This window comes from Gopherus evgoodei, chromosome 7, assembly GCF_007399415.2.
Source record: "Gopherus evgoodei ecotype Sinaloan lineage chromosome 7, rGopEvg1_v1.p, whole genome shotgun sequence".
In the NCBI taxonomy this organism is placed as follows: domain Eukaryota; kingdom Metazoa; phylum Chordata; order Testudines; family Testudinidae; genus Gopherus; species Gopherus evgoodei.
The window spans coordinates 17,727,586-17,747,323 of record NC_044328.1 but is presented as its reverse complement, the minus strand read 5'-3'; the positions used below and the strand labels follow the sequence as shown (position 1 = coordinate 17,747,323).

Sequence of the window (19,738 nt, the reverse complement as noted above, 5' to 3'; positions counted from 1 at the left end):
TAACGCTTCATAACTGTTAAGACACAAACTGTCAACATCAAATGTCAAAGGAAATAGCCTTACATCAAACTCTAGCAAATTCTCAGGCCGCATTTTTCTTACTTCGCTTACCTGTAAATTGCAGTCAACATCCAGGGGAATATTTTTGTTTGTGCATATAGTGAAATCGACATTACTAATAAAAAAAAATCTAATCCTTCCAAGCCTACCTATAATGGTGACAATGAAGTCTTGGGCCCTAATGCATGTGACCATAGAGACAAATTAAATGCAACACCTGAATGACGTATTTAGAAATGCTACTGATTGGCTGCTTGCTACAGGTTCCCTCTCATCCCCCCCCGCCCCCTCCCCCACACAGTCTCTTAACCCCACTTCTCTCCATACCACTCTCAGTCCTTCCCTTCCTCTATATGTGGGTTTTATATTGCCACATATCACCACAGTATCCAAGCATCTTCTGTATAAAACCAAAAAGCAGCAAAAACTCTTGCAGATTTCATGGAATTTCCCACTCCTCTTCTCCTTGCTCCCCCTTCCTTTGCCTTTCTGTTTAGGTATTCCACTCCTACCATCCCCTGCCCAACTCTACTTCCAACATTTTTTTTTCCATTATGGAACTAACTCAAGGCTTGTAAGCCATTATTTTGTATGTTATAAACCTTCCCCTCCTCCCCATCCTCTTTACTTTTCTTGTCTATTTAGATTGGCCATGAGTAAATTTAGGCTGGAAATTAGAAGACAATTTCTAACCATCAACAGAGTGAGGTTCTGGAACAGCCTTCCAATACGAGTCGTGAGGGCCCAAAATCTAACCTGTTTTAAGATGGAGCTTAGTATGTTTAAGAAAAGGTTTTTACAACATGGTTGCCTGCAATAGCAGGGGACTAAATTTAATAATCCAGGAGGTCCCTTCCAGTCCTATGTTCTTATTGTTAACTATTTGGGGCAACAGGGTGCAAACTGTTGGGGCTACCAGATACTACAGCAATACAAAACTAATAATATTTAAAGTATATCCCAATCAGTATCAAGAATGAAAAGTGTATTAAAAAGAGGTATTTAACTTTACTGGAAAAAATGCACAAGGGAGGAAAAGGTAGAGGACATTATAGATAAAATGCCACAGTATAAAATTATGATTGTATATCAAACATCTTCAGAAAAAAACTTTTATAAAAATCACACACTGTCAACTCATTTGTTCTTAGAAAACATTTCTCTATTTTACATGTGACAACTGTTTAACTTATATAACACCATCCATGAAGCAACCAGTTCTTCATTGATGCCTCAAAAATGCTACTCCCAAAACAATATCAAGTAGAGTACTTTCAAAAGCACAATTTGCCACAAGGAAAATCTTCCTAGAGATCACACTCAAAACATCGTCTTTTATGAAAAGTTTCTTCTTTTATTTGCCCTTTACGTATTGTAACTATCAATAACTGGCTGATTACATTATCAAGCTTTAAAGTGCTAACACCTTGTTCAAGAAAAGTGATAAAAAATACCAACCCCATAGATTCAAGTGCCACACCAAAATCTTTAAGAGAAATAAAGTGGCTTAGAGGTATGAAAAAGTGAATACAAACCGTAAGTTAAAAAAAAATTAAATATTGATTCAAGATTAAGCCTCCATCTAGTTTCCCTAAAAAATGTTGGATGTGTATGTACACAGAATTCAACCGAACATTCTTTGTAGCACTCTCTGAGAGTTTAACATCAGCATCAGCCTAAAAGCATACCTCCAACTATCACAAAACATTGTTCTGCAATCTCCTCAAAATATTTTTTAAAATGGAAACACTTGTTTTTAAATGAAAAGTTTTCAAGTTATCAAAATTTATCAGTAACACGTGAGGACTTGGGCACACCTACCACAAATACACAGCGGAACCTCCCTTTAAGTCAATCCTATCATCTGGGTTCTGTGGAAGAACCCCAACATTTAGGAAGAATTATTGGCAGAAACCACATAACAGGTCAGACTGCAGAGACCTCACAATAAATAACAAGAGGTCACAAAATTAAATGCATTAATAACCACACTATCCCTTTAGACTGTACAAGTTATTTAAAAGCATAAACAAGGTATTTTACTTTGTGTGATGTAAGTCTACTTTTGAAAGAGTCTCAAACTAATTCAGCATTGGTTTATTCTACTCCATTGAGGATTTAAAAACAAAACGAAAAAGCACCAGATACAACAGTGGATGTAGAAATTACAATTTTAGTAGATCACGGGGATCATCTAGAGAAGGGTTCTGAAGTGCTGAAATTATTGCAACTAGCTTGTTTGTATAGCATACAGTATGTACACGTGTGCTACTGTTTGTTAGATTTAGCTCCTCAGTGTCACTTCAGATTTCTTTCTACAGTTTGGAGAAACTTTCATCTCTCATCCACCAGGTATACAAATCCAAAAATAATTTGAAGGGTTTGTATCTTTTTCAGGCTACTTTCCGGTGAAAAGTTGAACTGTTTTTCTACTGTGCTGGAAACTGAAATTAGTCCTGAAATTAATTAGGCAATATCTACAGATCTCTGCTCTGTTCCAGCCTTGTGGATTTTGTTTCAGGATGTTGATTTTATGATTAGGGATATAAGAAAGAAGAATGTTTTGTATGCACAATGTTTCCCCTTATTACAGAGTTAGCAACTAGTATTGTTTTACAAAGATGAAAAACATCTCTATTAACTCCACTTCACCAGGAGAACTCTTCAAATGTACTTTGCATTCCAAGTGAATATAATTCTGTAACAGTTGAACATTTAATGCTATAGGCCCACCTTCTGCAAATCTGTATTACATACAATCAAATGAACGAGCATGAGGACTAAAATGAAACACTCAGGATTCAAGTCAACTTGTTTCCTGGGTGTTACATAATACATAATTCTTGGTCTTTTACTGATTTTCTTTACAGGGCATATTATGTTACTCTGGTTATTCACCACAGCCTTCAAATCACTAAATCAAAAATGCTTTGAAAAATCACACAAATTAAATAGTAAATCCTCACCTTCTTTTTATTTGATGCAGACACATTTGATTTTATTTGAGTAAAGGTCTTGAGTAGAAATTTAGAGTCATCTGGAGACTGTGTAATCTTCTCTGGCTTATTTATCCCAAAGTGATGCTTTTTACAGAGCTAAATAATAAAAAATACTGTGTCAGTTAAAGTTGATACTTAACATTTATCCCAACAGCCATTTTTATTTACTATCTTTTAAATAAAAATTAGATATCATTAACATGTACTTAAACTCTCAGTAAGATTAAAAATAATGCCAATAGCTTCAGAGTTTAATAAAAAGTATTTACATCTTTCCATCTACTTCTTGCTGTGTTAACTGCATGCTTTATAGTGTGTTCTTTATTCACTGCAGTAACTACTTTTACATAATAAAAAAAGTGACAAAAATCAAACCAAGTATTTTGACATGTACAGTACAAGCATGCTCCGCCAAAGAATGCTTGTCAATACTGAACTGCCACTAAACAATACAAATGTGGATTATGAAAAGCTCTGTTAATTGTTATGCTAGTCTTTGGAAGTCACATTGATATTTTATATTGCTGAATAAATTCTTGTTTTAAAGACGGAATTACTGGTTAATAGTAGTACTTCCATAGATAATTTTGCAAATTCAAATCATTCATTCCAAAGCTCAATCTTACTTACTTATGAACATACTAGTGCACAATTCTACAGTTCTGTCCTAATTTCTCTTGTGTTTGGTAAATAAAACCAAAGTCACTTTTTTTTCCTGTTAAGTGCACTCACCTTTTCAGATTGTGTCTTCAGAAAAGACGGCAGATATTGTCTTATTTTAAAAATGATACAGTTAAAGAATTGGGAATACAATACATGAGAGTTTCATTTTCTATTTATACACAAATTTTTAATCCTAAAATATCAGTATATATCAATAAGGAAAGGAATTACACTTATGGTGCCTTGTACACCTTGGTTCCTTCATCCACCACTGAATCATTCTGAAACACTCTCACCCCTCTGCCCTCATCTTTGCCTTTCACACAGCACACCAGCAATTACTTTTACTTCTCTCTGCCTCCCCAAGGGGCAGACTGTAAATCCGTCCATAGGCATCAGTAAGTAATTACCAAAGATTCGTTAGTTCAGATCTTCAATTCTATTTACCTTGAACAAACCAAAAGGTACTAACCACGTTACAGAAAGAGAAAAAGCAGGAAGTAAAAGGATGGTAAGTTCATACACTTTCTAGCATATCGGTTTAATTGTATTAATTGGCAATAAATTTAAAGTTATAAAATTCCAAGATTATCTAGATTTACAGCATTATTATAATTAGTTGGCTTTTTCCCAACCTCTTACAAGTAACAGTGTGACAGTACTGATCGGTTGTGTGCTAGAGAAGCTCCTTTATGGCTAAATGAATGGGTTTTTACCTGTACACAGGGCCGGCTCCAGGCACCAGCTTATCAAGCAGGTGCTTGGGGCAGCAACTCGGAGCGGGGTGGCATTTTCAGCTATTCGGCAGCAATTTGGCGGAGGGTCCCTCACTCCCGCTTGGAGAAAAGGACCTCCTGCTGAATTGCTGCAGACCGCTATCGCGGCTTTTTTTTTTTTTGGGGGGGGGGGTGCTGCTTGGGTGGCAAAACCCCTGGAGCCGGCCCTGCCTGTACATAGGCATATACAGTATTACATGTTTATCATGTGTTGCAATGTAGTCAAGTCTTGCTATTTCATCAAAAGTTACGATATTTGATATTTTTTCTGAAGCCTCAGTTCCCTATTTAGAGACAGGTGATTATGTGAGAATCTCAGCTTTCATTTGTAAAAAAAGTTTTACACCTCTATGAATGTGAAGAGAGATTGAGAACATGAACCTTAAAAGGCACAAAAATATAGAAGACAAATAAAAATACAACTTCAAAAATCTTGTGATTTTTAAACCAAACAATGATTTTGGAGGCCTGATTCGTGTTTACTGAAGAGTCAGGTTTGGCAATACTGAGGCACTAACTATTGGAAAAAACTGCAAAGGCAGACTAAGGCAGTGCCACATGAGCCCTTCAAGTTAGTGATAAGGTACACATTAGCATTGTTTACCCTTTGGGCAAAGTACAATTATATCTTCCTTGTGATCAAGTGACGTTGTCTAGAATTTATTCCAAATATGCCACAATATGTAATTCCCCTTCCTTCCACGTGTTAATATAGGGTATATTCGTCTATCTTTTCAGAAATAATTCAAGTCTGCCTCCCCATTTCAAGTTAGTCACACTAAAGATTGGAAGAAGATGCTAAATGAGGATGTTTGACCATTATTACACAACACCACTAAATTCACAGCCCATAAACACATGTTGCTCTGGTTTCCCTCATCATTCTCTTTTAGCAAGTAACTTTGGAATCGCACACCAATGACAAACTATAGCATCTGTTAAATCTCATTGTTAGGATAGAATACCAATGCAAAGTAATCAAGCTACACACGTTACACTGAAGTCATTTCAATTACTGGGGCTATAATAATTACACTATTTCACATGCTGTAATTTGTTTTCTCACTATGACCTCTGTATACCTAGTCTACCCTTCCAGAGCAGCATGCCTTGGCAGGGTGTTTTTTTCCTTTTTGTTATTTTGGGGTAGTTTTTTTTTTTTAAGTTTTAAATTAACTTAATTCGCTGATCATCACGTCTCCCTGTTAGATCCTCTAGCCCCAGATCACGCACTGGCATTACATGCTGCCTTACAGCTCCAATTGACATGCCTCAGCCCTGACTCTGAGAGGTCATCACCTCTCCAGGATGAATGCTTTTCTTTCATTAGATTACATGAATAGAGACCGTGTAATATTTTTTTTAAGGGCCACTTTCCTTAAAACAGGGTGAAAGTATTGTTCTCAGCTTTGTTATCTACGAAGTTTCAGACTCCTGAGGAGCAGGTTATGAAGTTTCAATAGATACGCTAAAATCCAGGTCCACCAAGAACTAAAGCAACTTAGTTTAATGAGCTAAAATACTCTCCCCTTGGGTCTTAGTGATAGCCGACAGTAAAATATACTAGGGCCAAATAAAACTGACATTCAAATCTGCAAAAATCCTACATATTTGGGAAACCTTTCTAGCAGCTTTGTATTTTGCTCTCTTACAAGTGGAAACTGGCTTACAATTCCAGATTGACGTACATACAACAGAATGATGAACAAATTCATTTCAGGAATACTTTTCTGATATCAAATAAAATATAATGTTCATAATACTTTTATATCAAATGAAACATCATGAGTTACACAGATGATCTCTTCTAATACGTTCTGAAGTAGTTCTGCAAATTTAGTATTCTGAAACTTCAGAGTTAATCACAATTTCATTGTCATCTCATATCCTCTCTAGTATAAGAGAGCATTATATGGGAAGGAAAGAAGTAAAGGATTTTATACTTAGCCCTGGTCTACCCTAGGAGGGGGATCGACCAAAGACTCGCAACTTCAGCTACAAGAATAGCGTAGCTGAAGTCGACATATCTTAGGTTGACTTACATCACATCCTCACGGCGTGGGGTTGACTTCTGCCGCTCTCCCATCGACTCCGCTTCCACCTCTCTCTGCGGTGGAGTACAGGAGTCGACGGCAGAGCAATCAGGGATCAATCACTACCCACTGATCCGGTGGGTAGCATAGAGGTACCCTTAGAAGCGACATGTTAATGACATTCACTCTTACACATACACAAACAATGTGTGTGTTTGAGGTAGAGAGATAAAAGCAACAGCAATATGCCAAATCTTACTACCTTTACAAAAGGTTTACCGTTGAACTAAAGTTCAAGAATGCTCCATAAAAATTTGGAATCTATAAATACTTCTCTCAATCACTGGGCAAATCAGTAAGAGATTATTTATTAGACTTTTTCCACAACTCTCCCCAGTTGCTTAAGCACACCCCCTCTAGAGCTCTACTCTTGTATGCGCAAAGGTTCACAGCTGAACCCTTTGGGAACATTGTGACAGAACACATTAACAGATTTTGTGAAGGCACTTGTGAACTACAAATACTTTACTCTGACAAAACATAAGCAATATACAGATCTATGGACAAATAATACTTGCATGTAAGACACTCCCTTGGTTTCCTCAGCCCTCCTGGGAGCCCTTTGGGTCTTAGCATCCTTCCAGGAAGTCTAGTCCTTCACCCCTGTGACAGGTTGTCCCCCACCTTTAAGATGCCACCTGATGTGCTGAGATAACACTGAGACAGCTGAAGTTGCATAATTTAGATCCATCCCCCTCCCCCAGTGTAGACCAGGCCCGAGGAGACTCAGCTTAAGTGATCTGCCCCAGCACTCAGGCGTCCACCTCCCTTAGAGTGCCCACCTAAAGGTACATTATGAAATCCGGTGCCTCCCTCAATGTGCGGGAAGGTATGCACAGCCTCTTTAGCCCACGCCAAAAATTATAAATTGCACAAACTGGGTTATATTATAAACAAGAAATAAGTTTATTAACTACAAAAGGTGAATTATAAATGAATATAAGAGATAACAGACAGAATAAAGCCGAGTTTTGAGCAAATAAAACAAAATATGGAAGCAAAGCTCAATATACTTAAGAAATAGGTTACAAAATGTAATTTCTTACCCTAAATGTTATTTTAGGCAGGTTGCAAAGTTTCTGTAACTTAGAGTTCTTATTTCTTTTCAGACTGGACCCCTGTCTCAGTCTGGACTCCCCGCTTGCCTGCCCTTTCAGGTGTCTTTAGCAGTCTTTCTTCTTGGGCAGCCAGGCCATGGAGTAGAGTCCCCTTTGCCTTCCTCCCCACCCTTAAATAAGATTTACATAAGGCGGAGATCTTTTGTGTCCCAAACCTGAAACCCCCCCTTCCTTTTAGTGGAAAGTTACAAGAAGTCACAACCCCTACCACTACTCTCCCTCTGTACATACAAGTCTCTTTTAACAGCAGATTCTAAACACCTTGTCTATTCCTGTCCTTCCCCAGAGTTTTTTCCATTCTTACTCCTCTGCGTTCATTACAGCAGTTAAGAATCATTAGCAAGCCCACAGTCTTTAGCCAATAGTCTCCTCTGTCCCCCCCTTGGACAGGAACAAAAACCTGGTGTCTTGACACTCATATTGTTTAAGCATCAGTGATTAGTCTGTCTAGAACTATTGCCTGCCTTCCTGCATGTGTGCAAAAACCTCCAGAACTACGTTAACTCTTGGCACCCGTGTAGCAGACAATAGGATAGTAATTTAATAGAGCTACACATCATAATAAAAAAAAATACAGCTGTCCCCCAAGTTCATCACAAAGTTGTTTCCCCGTTAGATGACTGGTGAGCCGTTTCACTGGGACAGAGATATTTTGTATAGGGTTTTCAAACAAATTTTCTCTCATCACAGCTTACACTTGTATCTTTACATCATGGTAAGGCAAAGAAGATATCTACAGTACCTCATGAAAGCTAGTGGACTATATTGCTTTAGGTACCATATGCAGAATTACATTTCAAAGCCACCGTTTTCTAAGCATTTGAAGGATCAACATCCAAACTGAAATTAAACAGTTTATACATTTATGTCTGACAGAGGTAGCTACGACTGAATCAAAGCTTACAAACTCAGTCCTTTATTTTGCAGAGCATAAAATTACCATCTGTTAACTGTCATCCGTGCACTAATTATTCATGCTACAAGTCAGAATGAAATCAGTAAACCTCAGATTATTTCAGAGAATTGTTATTGCACTGAACTTTTCTGTAGACATCCTAATTTAAGCATCAGGAAGGCCAAAAAATAAAGTTTTCATAACTAGATGTGAGAGCAATATCACTTATTCAAGTAGGAACATAAAAACCATAGTTTAACTTCCAGCCATTTTGCTGTTCAGTGATTAGTGACCTCTGCCAGATTAAAACCCTGTCCTAAATATGAAAGACTCAATATATTTCAATGAGCCATACAGTATACCCACCTTTTTTTTTTTTTTTTTTTTAAACAAACATCCTGGTCCTGTTTATGTAGACTAGGTCTTGTAAAATTCAGTAAATCTGTGTCTTTTCAGGGATTTTCTGCTAGTTAGCAATTAGTTATTTCCATAATCTCTTGTTTAGAATGGAGGTAAATAACATGATCATCTTGTTTCTAATGCAAGTTCATCAAGGAGAAAAAAGACTATCGAGTTTTATTATTAATCTTCAAGTCTCCACTACAGATTACCAAGAAACTGAATGAGCTATATAGATTCCTTGACAATTATCTGGGTGTTTTCTTTCACAAATTTTTGTGACAGAAGAGTGAAAATTTGATTTTTGATGTCTGATTATTAATAGTACAGTTACCAGATACTATCCTAGTGGGCAGTTTGTCAACAACACTGGACGCAGATATTCATGCAGTTCTACTCCTATTCCTGCACAACTTGCTATAAGACCATGGGCAGGAAGGAGCTAATAATGTTATAGAAGTAGCATACTCAGACCCCAAAAGAGGGTCTGACAGAAAGAGTACTGCCACACAACAGCAACTTCCCATAATTGTTGAATGAATAATTCTTTAAAAGATTTCATCCCCCAGTTAGTGATAAACCTAGAGTCACACCTTAATTGTATTGACATTTAAAGAATACATTCTGGATTTGTTAGACTAGAGCATTTCTTACTAACAAGATTAGCTCTACAGTCCTGAAAATATGCTGTTGAAAACTACAAAATAAGCATGAACATACATACTAAATAAAAATGGGGGTCAGTCATTTCCCACTGAAGCTCCTGATGGTCTTACCTTTATAGGCACTACCCTCCCCTCTGTATCTCTGCAGTGAGGGTAGCCTGAGCCTAAATGTGGTGTGAATTTCCCCTCTCTGGCTTACACAAAAGCCCCCACAATAGCTTCAGCCTCTGCAGAATTTGAAGAGACTGACAATCTCTGTATTACTCTGTATTATTTTCCTCTCAACCTACAGTGAAAGTTAATACAGTCTGAGGGTATATTTAATTTGTACAGTTTTCCCTCATTTCTGTGAAGTCCCCTTTAGAAAAGTCCTGGGGCAGACATAATAAGAAAAGTTTGTGTATGAAGGACTTCTACAGGAGTCATGATTACAAAAGCAAGTAGGACTGCATGTCAGAGTGCAGGCAATGGGCATCTAGCCAACATCTGTCACCTTCTATGCATCCCAGGGGATATGTTAATCCAATAAAAGATAGTATCTCACATACCTTGTCTCTCTAAGACTTTCATATTAGAAGTTTTCAAGATTTTAAAATCATACCTCCAACTCCAGATCCTGAGGATCCGTTTCAGAGAGTGGAATCACTGCAATTTTGGTTATTTTGCATACTTCATGGCCTTCTGGAAGCTTTCCAATCAACGCTTTCTGGCGAATCAGAAGTAGCCACCATGGTAGATCTGGAAAACATCAGCAAAATCTGTTAGCGTCACAAGAGAAAAATAATTAAATCATATTCACTGAGAGGACACTTAATCATATTAAACCCAAAACCTTACTCCTACCATAAAAATGTTATAATCTCATAGGCCAATTCCCTCCCGATTATCCTGATCTTTGTGGGAAGAAAAACACTCTGCTACTCTATCACTGAAATATTAAGGAAAGTCACCATGTTGTGGGATAAGCTATTAAGAGAGAGGCCACCATTGCTTCACCAACCGCAATAAAATGATCCCAGAGTTATGCACATTCCTGCCAACATCAATAACGTTAGTGCACATTCAAAACAAGGTCAGCCAATTTGATTTCTGTATCGCTAGAAACAGAAAAGGAAGAAAATTAGAGTTCACCACATGGAAAAGTCAGCCAGCAGGGAAAAACCTCTCTCACGAGGCTGTATCACACAAAAATGCAATTTAAACACAGCTGCTGTGTCCATTTTAAATGGCCATAATGTGAACAGATCATTTCAGTACACAGACATGAACACTATGTCCTAAAATCAGGTTTAATCAAATTACAGAGCCTGTATTTTTAATGAGCATGTTAACCATGAGGATTAAGAGACAAAAGCTTAGTTTTGTAATGAGGGACACAACAGTTATACTGGCACCTAAATAATCTTTGTAACAAGGAACTGTGTAATACTCGACACCTATGTGAAGCAGACAGGTTTATCATACCCTCAACAATTCAAAGAGAGATCGGGAACTAGACAGAAGTTAAGTGGCATACCCAGGCCTCCTAAATTCCTGTCCATGGTTAATCCATAAAACTATATTGTCACTGTTTTAACAACAAGCCAAAAAATATTAGACTAATTCCATTCTCTTGTCCAATATGCTGGGTTCTGCTGTTTGTTTTTTTTAAAAATCACACACCCTCGCTATTTGTTGACCTCAGCAATCTCTAGTTCTTAAACGCAGCAGTTAGCAACAGTAACAAGACCAGAAAAGGCAAAGTATCATACACAACAACATAGAAACGTTAAAGACCCATTATTGTAAATGGACAGTTCCACATTTGGAAAACATAACCCTGAATGTTGGCAACCTGTTTAGCAACTTTATTGCTATTGCATTTCTTTCCTTTCTCAGATATATTTGTAATCTCCCACGTTTTCTCCTTAGCCAAACAGCTCCTTTTTCTTTTTCTTTATTTTTTTTTTTAAAAGCACTATGGAACAAAAAGGATACATCAAAATTAAACAAGAAGATTATCAATGGTAATTTTTTTCTGGTTTCTATAGCATGTTTTCAATGCAAAATTCAGGATTTATTCCAGAGCTGTGTCCAGTTTTCCAGTAGCTGCCATTAAAAAAAACATCCTACCACATCCCAAAACTGGATGATATATCTAACCCCTACATCTGAATGGTAGGGGAAGAACTAAAGTAAAATCCCCTGAAGTTTATTAAAGTTATCCTTAAATGGGAATCAAGTGTCTAGGTTCCTTCTCCTACTACTGCATTATCTCCTGTGCCGTAGTAGTGTTTAATAGACAAAGCACTTGGGAATGTTCTGTAGTAAAAACTTTCTGGGAAGGGATGATCCAACTGGGGTTTTTTTGTTTCTTCTGTAAGGAAGTGAAGTTTTCCTTTTAAAAGACCATGTAGCAACCCTCTCCCCCCATACACATAAAAACATAGAACAATTAAGGTATTGCATTTAATGAATGTGCCCATTACCAAAAAGATGGTAGAGGTTTTTTCTGTTATTTTTAAAAATTTGGCTTGGTCAGCTCAGTGTTTTAAAAGAGGAACTGAGTGGTTAAAAACAGACTAACAGAAGTTGAGCTTGCTTAAGACAACATTAATAAATTCTATGTAATACCCAAGAGAACAAGATATACTGCTGAATTTAAAATTATATCCTGATCACAATGATATGCACCTCACTTTGAAGGTTATAAAACTAGAGGCTGTGTACGGCATCTCCTAAGTAAACACACTAACAAAACAGAAGGAACAGATTATTTAATGACAGACCACAGCAGACAAAGCAGAAATTGTTCTGATAGAATTTCCACTTAAAATGGAAGCTCGTGTCTCCAATGTACAGCTTTTTTACTAGAGTGACAAAGCCCCGCCAGATCTTAGAAACAGATCTGCATTGTAATTGATAACCCTGCACTACCTTAGTATTTTGGCAGCTGTACATGCAGCCATGCCCGGAGCAGCGCTCCCCCACCCATGCACACAGTGCGTCGCACGCAGTGCGTCGCACCCGTAGCTCCCACACACACATAGGCCTGAGCACCCCCTGGAGTCGCCCCTTCATGGCGGCCAATACAGGGCCCTGTCAACCCACCACCTCCTCAGTTCCTTCTTGCTGGCTACTCCGACAGAGGGGTGGGAGGGTAGGTATTGGAATGGACATGAACAATACATCTCAAAGAACAATAGTTACGAGAAGATGAGTAATCATTTTTTCTTCTTTGAGTGCTTGTTCATCTCAATTCCAATCAGGTGACTCACAAGCCCAAGTTCAGGAGGTGGGGTCGGAGTCCTCCACTGATTGGAGCACTGCTCTTCCAAAGGCTGCATCATCTCTGGCCTGCATACTGTGTGGTGAAAATGTGCATGGAGGACCATGTTGCTGCTCTGCAGATTTCCTGGGAGGGAACCTGTGCCAGGAATGCCGTTAAAAAGGCCTGAGCCCTGGTGACGTGTGCAGTGATCAAAGGAGCAGGCACCCTTGCCAAGTTGTAGCACTCATGAATGCAGGATGTGGTCCATGACGAAATATGTTGAGAGGAGACAGGAAGACCTTTCTTTCTGTCCACCACTACCATGAACACCTGGACGGACTTTCGGAACAGTTTCATTCTCTCGATGTAGAAGTCTAGCACTCTGCGGACATCCAGTGAGATAAGCCTTTGCTCCCTGTCACTCAAGTGCAGCTTAGGGGTAGAATACAGGGAGGAAGATGTCCTGGTTGATGTGGAACTGGGAGACAACCTTCAGGAGAAAAGCCAGGTGAGGCGGAAGCTGAACCTCGTCCTTATGGAATAGGCTCTGATGTTAGGGCCCTGAGCTCAGAAAACCTCCAGCTTAGGTTATCATTACAGAAACGCCATCTTGTATGAGACAGAGAGGAGGGAGCACATCACCCCTCTGCTCCTGGATGGAAGGTAGAGATGGCAGTCCAGTGAACTCTTACTGATGACACAGACAGTCCCTTCTGCTTGAGGTGGAGAAAATAGTGCCACTAATACTGGACTGAAATGAGCACTGGTGCTAAGCCAATCAGATTGAAAATCTCTTCCACTTGGCAAAGTAGAGAGCTCTTGTGGAGGGTTTCCTGCTGCCCAGAAGAACTTTTCTGACTTGATCAGAGCAAGAAAGTGCCATGGGTTGAGCCATGGTGTTAACATGGCATGGGGTGGAGCGACTCGAGGTTGGAATGTTGGAGACGACCGTGTTCCTGAGTTATTAAGTCCAGGAAGAGCGGCAGGTGACTGGAACTTCCACGGACATTTCCAGGTGTGATGTGTACCAGTGCGGGCAAGGCCACGCTGGAGCTATCAATATCATATCACCAAAGGTCATTCCCTCCGAATATTGAGGAGCATCTTGTGAATGAGAGGAACAGGCAGGAACGTGTAGAGGAGACAGCCTCCCCAGGGAACAAGGAATGCACCAGTGATGGAGCCCAGGCTGTGATTCAGGAAGAAGCAGAACAACTGACACTTCCTGTTGCATCGCGTGGCAAACAGGTCTATCTGGGGATAGCCCTACTGATGAAAGATTGCATTCACTATGTCTGGGTGAAGGGACCAGTCATGGAACAAACTGCTGAGATGGTCCGCCAACTCATTCTATACTCCAGGGAGGTATGAGGCTTGAAGGTGTATCGAGTGCTCTACACAGAAGTCCCACAGCATGAGGGCCTCCTGGCACAGGGGAGAGGAGCTTGCATCCCCCTTGTTTGTTGATATAGAACATAGTTGTCTGTCATGACTGATACATACTTCCCTGCTAGGTGGGCTCGGAAAGTCTGGCATGCCAGGCATACTGCTCTCAGCTCTCTGACACTGAGGTGCAGAGCAAGATCCGCCTGAGACCAGAGGCCTTGCATCTGAGGTCTCCCAAATGTGTCCCCTAGCCCAAGTCTGAAGTGTCTGTCACTAGCAAGAGGGATGGCTGAGAACTGGTGAAGGGGATCCCTGCACATACTACCTGCAGGTTGAGCCACCACAGGAGGGAGTTGAGTAGCGGGCAAGGCCAAACTGTCCCAGGCTGGCCGATACACTGACGCTAGCCATGACTGAAGCGGTCAAGGTCCGAGTCTGGAACGCTGTACTACATGAGTACAAGTAGCTATGTGTCCTAGAAGTTACAGGCAGTTCCATGCTGCAGTGGTGGGAAACCTGCCTGAGACCTTGAATGATGTCGCCGAGGGCTTGAAATCATGCTTTGGGAAGAAACATCCTGGCCTGTGTTGAGTCCAGTACCGTCTTTTCGGAAAATAAATGCCTGAACTTCAAAGGGCAGGTCTTGGATAGTCTGCTGGACTTCACGAGTTAGTCCAGAGACCTGGAGCCAAGAGGACCTCCTTACGGCCACCCCTATAGCCATTGTACAGGGGGCCGCATCTGCACCATCAAGAGCTACCTGCAAGGAGGCCCTAGAAATGAATTTGCCTTCCTCCACCAAGGCCTTAAATTCAGAATGGGAGTCCCTGATGGAAGCAGCTCGGAAAACTTGGCCATCGCTCCGCAAGTGTTTAAGAAGTATCTGCTAATGATGGCCTGTTGGCTTGCAATTCGTAGCTGCAAATCACTGGTGGAGTAGACTTTCCTTCTGAATAAGTCAAGCTTTTTGGCCTTCAAGTTTTTAGGAGAGGGTCCCTAGAACTCCTGGTACTCCCTGTGGTTCGCAGCATCCACCACCAGGGAGTCAGATGGAGGATGAGTGTACAAGTGCTCAGACTCAAAGGGGACAAAATAGCATCTTTCATTCCTCCTTGCTGTGGGGGGAGGAGGCTGGAGTCTGCCACAAAGTTTGTGGTTTCACTTATATTTTTAATAAGTGGCAGCGCAATATGCGAGGGTCCAGAAGGGGCAAGGATGTCCATCATGGGATCCGCATCCTCTACCACTCCTCTGCCTGGATCCCCAGGTTCTGGGCCACCCTGCGCAACAACTGTTGCAGGACCCTGCTGTCCTCCAAGGCCAGGGCCATTGACATGCCCACAACAGCCTCATCTGGGGAGGACAAAGACGAAAACACCAGCCCATGACCCTGGTTACTGCACTTGGCGCCCGGGGGTTAGGGTGAGCGTTGCTCATGGGGCTGGCATGCTGATGGTGTGGAGGCTGCTGGTGCTGGGATTGTCAGTGCAGAACCCAAAGCAGCAGGAGGGGCGCAGGAGTCGTCGGAGATGGATCCGGTGCCAGTAGCTGCACATGGGCAACGGATACTGACACGATCGATGCTGATCTAGATCTCAATGCCTGGCTCTGACCCTGGGCCTGATGGTAAGCCCAAGGAGTCCAAAAGGGCCACTGAGTCAGTGGATGCCATTGAAGTGGCCCCGGCACTGGAGGAGGCTGGAGGTGTTGCCTAGATCTAGACCTCCTGCTGCTGGACCTATCCAAACAATAGCACTCTGCTTCAGACTCCGAGGTCTCTGAAAAAGAAGACCACAGAGGAGTGGTGGTGCCGAGCCTCTGGAAACTGATGTGGTTCCCCCCCTTGGACGGTTTGCGCTGGGCAGTGGCGTGCCAGAGATGGGGAGCAGCACATCATCATCGCCGGCTTGCCCCTAGATGGAATAGGTGGCGTGGCTAACACCGGTGTCTCTTCCCTACTTGAGGAAGGCAGAGCCGTTAAGCGGATGAGGTCCAGCACTGCCTCAGAAGTCTCTGGAGTGGAGAGGAGTTGAAAGTCCTGGCCATGCCGGTCCAGAGAGCTGTAGTGGGCCAGACCTGACTGGACCCCTTGCGGTGCACGAGTCAATGAGCCCCTTGGAGCTGCCAGGCCGGAAGTAGGCTGAGTGGGTTGAAGTCTGCCTGCTGCTGTCTCCTTAGACTTGGAGGGGGCGAGGGGTGCACCCTCTCTCCTGCCTCTTTTTCTTCTGGGGCACTGGAGATAGATCGGTGCCTACCAGAAGTCTTATGTTTGGTGCCGTGTCAGTGCTAAAAGTCCTTAGTCTCCTTTCTAAGAGCCAAGTCCCACGCCATCAGCACCGGTGCACTGCACATGGAGGAGGCGGCGATCGGCATGGGCTCCACTGACCGGGGTCAGATTAAGAGCAGAGGGATGCCTCCATGAGGATAGGCTTGAGTCTCTGCTCCCGATCCTTAAGGCTCTTCGGCCGAAACCCTTTACAAATGCGGCACTTGTCCTTTTGGTGACTCTCACCAAGGCACTTCAAACAAGAAGTGTGTGGGTCACTTTTTGGCATCAACTTTCCGCAGCCTTCACATGGATTGAACCGCAGCAACCGAGGCATGCCCCCGAGGCCAGGAAGAAAAGGCAGGGAGGAACCCCACAATTAAATAGTAGTAGTAGGGTAAGTTTTCAGACAAAAACTACTAACTATATACAAATTACAACAGGACACTGCTAAAGGTGTTTGCAAAAGCCAGAGTGCGTGAAGTTCCAGCTAGGCATCACTGGCGGTAAGAAGGAACTAAGGGAGTGGCGGGTCAGCAGGGCCCCACATTGGGCACCATAAAGGCGTGACTCCACGGGATACCCAGGATGACCTTATGGATGCTGCTAGGGGAAAAATATCTTCTGGCTGTCGTGTAAGCAGCACGCACACCACTGACTGGAATTGACATGAACAAGCACTCAAAGAAGAAGCAAGTTTAATGAAGTCAAGAGTGATATTTTTGGCCATTCCCCATTCCATTTACCCCACAATGGAGTATAAAACCTCCTATAATGCTGAACAAGAACTAAAGATTCATTTACTTATTATTAAATGCAAGGTTGCAAAATGTATACAGAAAACATGCTTGGGTGCATTAAAAAAAAATGCTTGTACTGTAATTCTGATCCCTGAGCCAAAATAAAAGAAATGAAGCTTAAATCTCAGGGCAGGATGAGAATGCAGATCAGGAAGTGATTATGCAGATAAAGTATGACCTGGAGGAAAAACTAGAACAATGGCCAGGAAAGGCTCTCAATTATTCAGATATTGCTTGCAACTTTAATAAGGAATACCTAAATTGGATGTGTGCTCTTATGGATAAGGCAAGAACAGTTTCCTAAAACAGCTTTTGGACAACACATTCAATTGCAATTTTTTCCTACTCATGTATGCACACTAACTTCCGCCTGCAGGGAAATCACAGCTTCTTCTTATTTTAGAAGCGTACATTTTAGTCGTCTGCCTCATTTTTCACTGATTTAATTATTGTGTTTTTTCTGCATTATAAGCCAGGGAAGAACAGATGGCAACAGCTAATTTAAAGCACTGTATCTGTTAAAATAACCTACCACTTCAAATTCTTCACTATAACAGGAATTTAGTTCAGATTTTTGCTCCAACTACCACCCAGTACCACTTAAGTGTTTTTCTAACACTTCTTAAAACACTCAGGCTACAGCAACATCTCAAGTAACACATTATGCATACTGTCGAGTCACACTTTTCTCCCCTTGACAAGGTGACATTGCTATAGTATTACAAGTTCTAAACCTGCAATCACATGGCCTACCTCTATAAACACTGCTGCTTGAGTTTGCTCAGAAATAGACCAGAAAACATTGCCACTTCCTTATATTTGTCACACTGGGATTGTTGTCTGAGCTAAATAGCAAATTCCTTGTTAAGTGCCAAAATGATGCATATTTTATTTCTTGCAAATTTCTACCTATGCTTTTGATTGGGTGGCAGTAGAGGCAGATAGCTCATATCATATGTCCTACTGCTTTCAAGTTTTTTGGTTTCAAGAAAATCAACATTTTCCAAACAAACAAAAACAACAAAAAGCATTCCTTCAAAAAAAATTTCTCAACCCACTCTGCTAATGAGATGTACAACGTTAACTCAAAATGCTTTCTGGCATTTCATCTTATCTTATGGGGCACTCTTCCCAAGCCATGCCTACTTCAACTTTTATATATTCTCATCTTCTAACATGAATACCAGAAACATCATTAGGTTCACCTATTAACTTTCAGTGAAAGCAGGCAACATGAACCTTCACATATAATGGGATAATTATTCTGCTGCACTCCGCTGGTTAGCTATTTATATACAATAAAGACTATGCCATGGCTTATTACAATTTTATCTTGACTGGTAGCACTGAGGGATATTTGATACATCTTTTCATTGACTGTAGACTTCCTTCAGATGCAAGTCGGGGTATGTTCAACATTAGTGAAATCTGCACAGCACTGGTGTAGTGTGCTGCCTATGATCAGCCTTCCTACCTAAGCAGGCCACTACACCATCTTCTAACTACAGTTTCCAAGTGGTCTTCAAGGGAAGCCCCAAGTAAAGTGTATTAAAATAATCCACTCTGGCAATCAGAACACATGGATAAGCATAGCAAAGCTCACATCAGAGAAGCAGTCAGAAGAATTAAAGGATGCTTCTATCCACCAAAACCATCTGGTATTCCAGAAATAGCTTGGGAGGGGCAGGTAGGTACTGGGCTTCAGAAACTGCAAACGTTACTCTCCTCCCAACAGGGCCAACCCACAAAGTAATTAAGGTCACAGACAAAAATCCTCTACAAGTCTAGGATAAGTCAATATAAGCTCTATTACCCCAATCCCCACCATAAATCAAAAAAAAAAAGTCTCCCTACATCTTCCCCACCTTTCTCCCCAGAAATACAGATAGAAACCCTTTAATCAAACCAGAGAGATCGCTGTCCAACAGGAGAAACGGATTTAAACAGCTCCTCCAACCCCACATGATTGTACTGAAAGATGGGCTCTTATGTTGAAATGGCCAGCTGCACACAATAGAATACTCAAAGCAAAATACCCTGCTGTATCAGAAAAAGCATCATCATCTTTTATTCACATTTCAGCTCCCTCTAGCCATTTATTTTTTTTTTCCTTTCTTCATTCCACTCGTTTTCTCTACAGCAACTCATACATATTCTATACTACAGAAGCTATTTCTGAAAACATAGGTGATAAAGGATTGCACAGAAAAGTGTAATGGAGACCTGGTTAAAGAATCTCTAAAAGGTAAATGCTCTGGGACGGTAGGGGGTGTGAATGTCTGAGTTGTGGGGGGGGCCGGACCTGCAACTGGCTTTTGAGGGATAGTGGGTGTGAGCGGCTGCGCTCTGGGGGGAGGGGGGATGAGGG

At 41.2% G+C, this 19,738-nt stretch overlaps 1 protein-coding gene across 1 annotated transcript in view; it reads right to left on the bottom strand.

Annotated features, from left to right (window-relative positions):
- The window catches only part of INPP5F (inositol polyphosphate-5-phosphatase F), a 94,174-nt gene that overhangs the window by 32,108 nt on the left and 42,328 nt on the right, over positions 1-19,738 (bottom strand). The window contains exons 3-4 of the mRNA XM_030569846.1: positions 10,270-10,406; positions 3,027-3,155 (exon numbers count right to left, since the gene is read on the bottom strand). Coding sequence (XP_030425706.1) covers positions 3,027-3,155; positions 10,270-10,406 — 266 coding nt within the window. The remainder of the gene's footprint in view (positions 1-3,026; positions 3,156-10,269; positions 10,407-19,738) is intronic.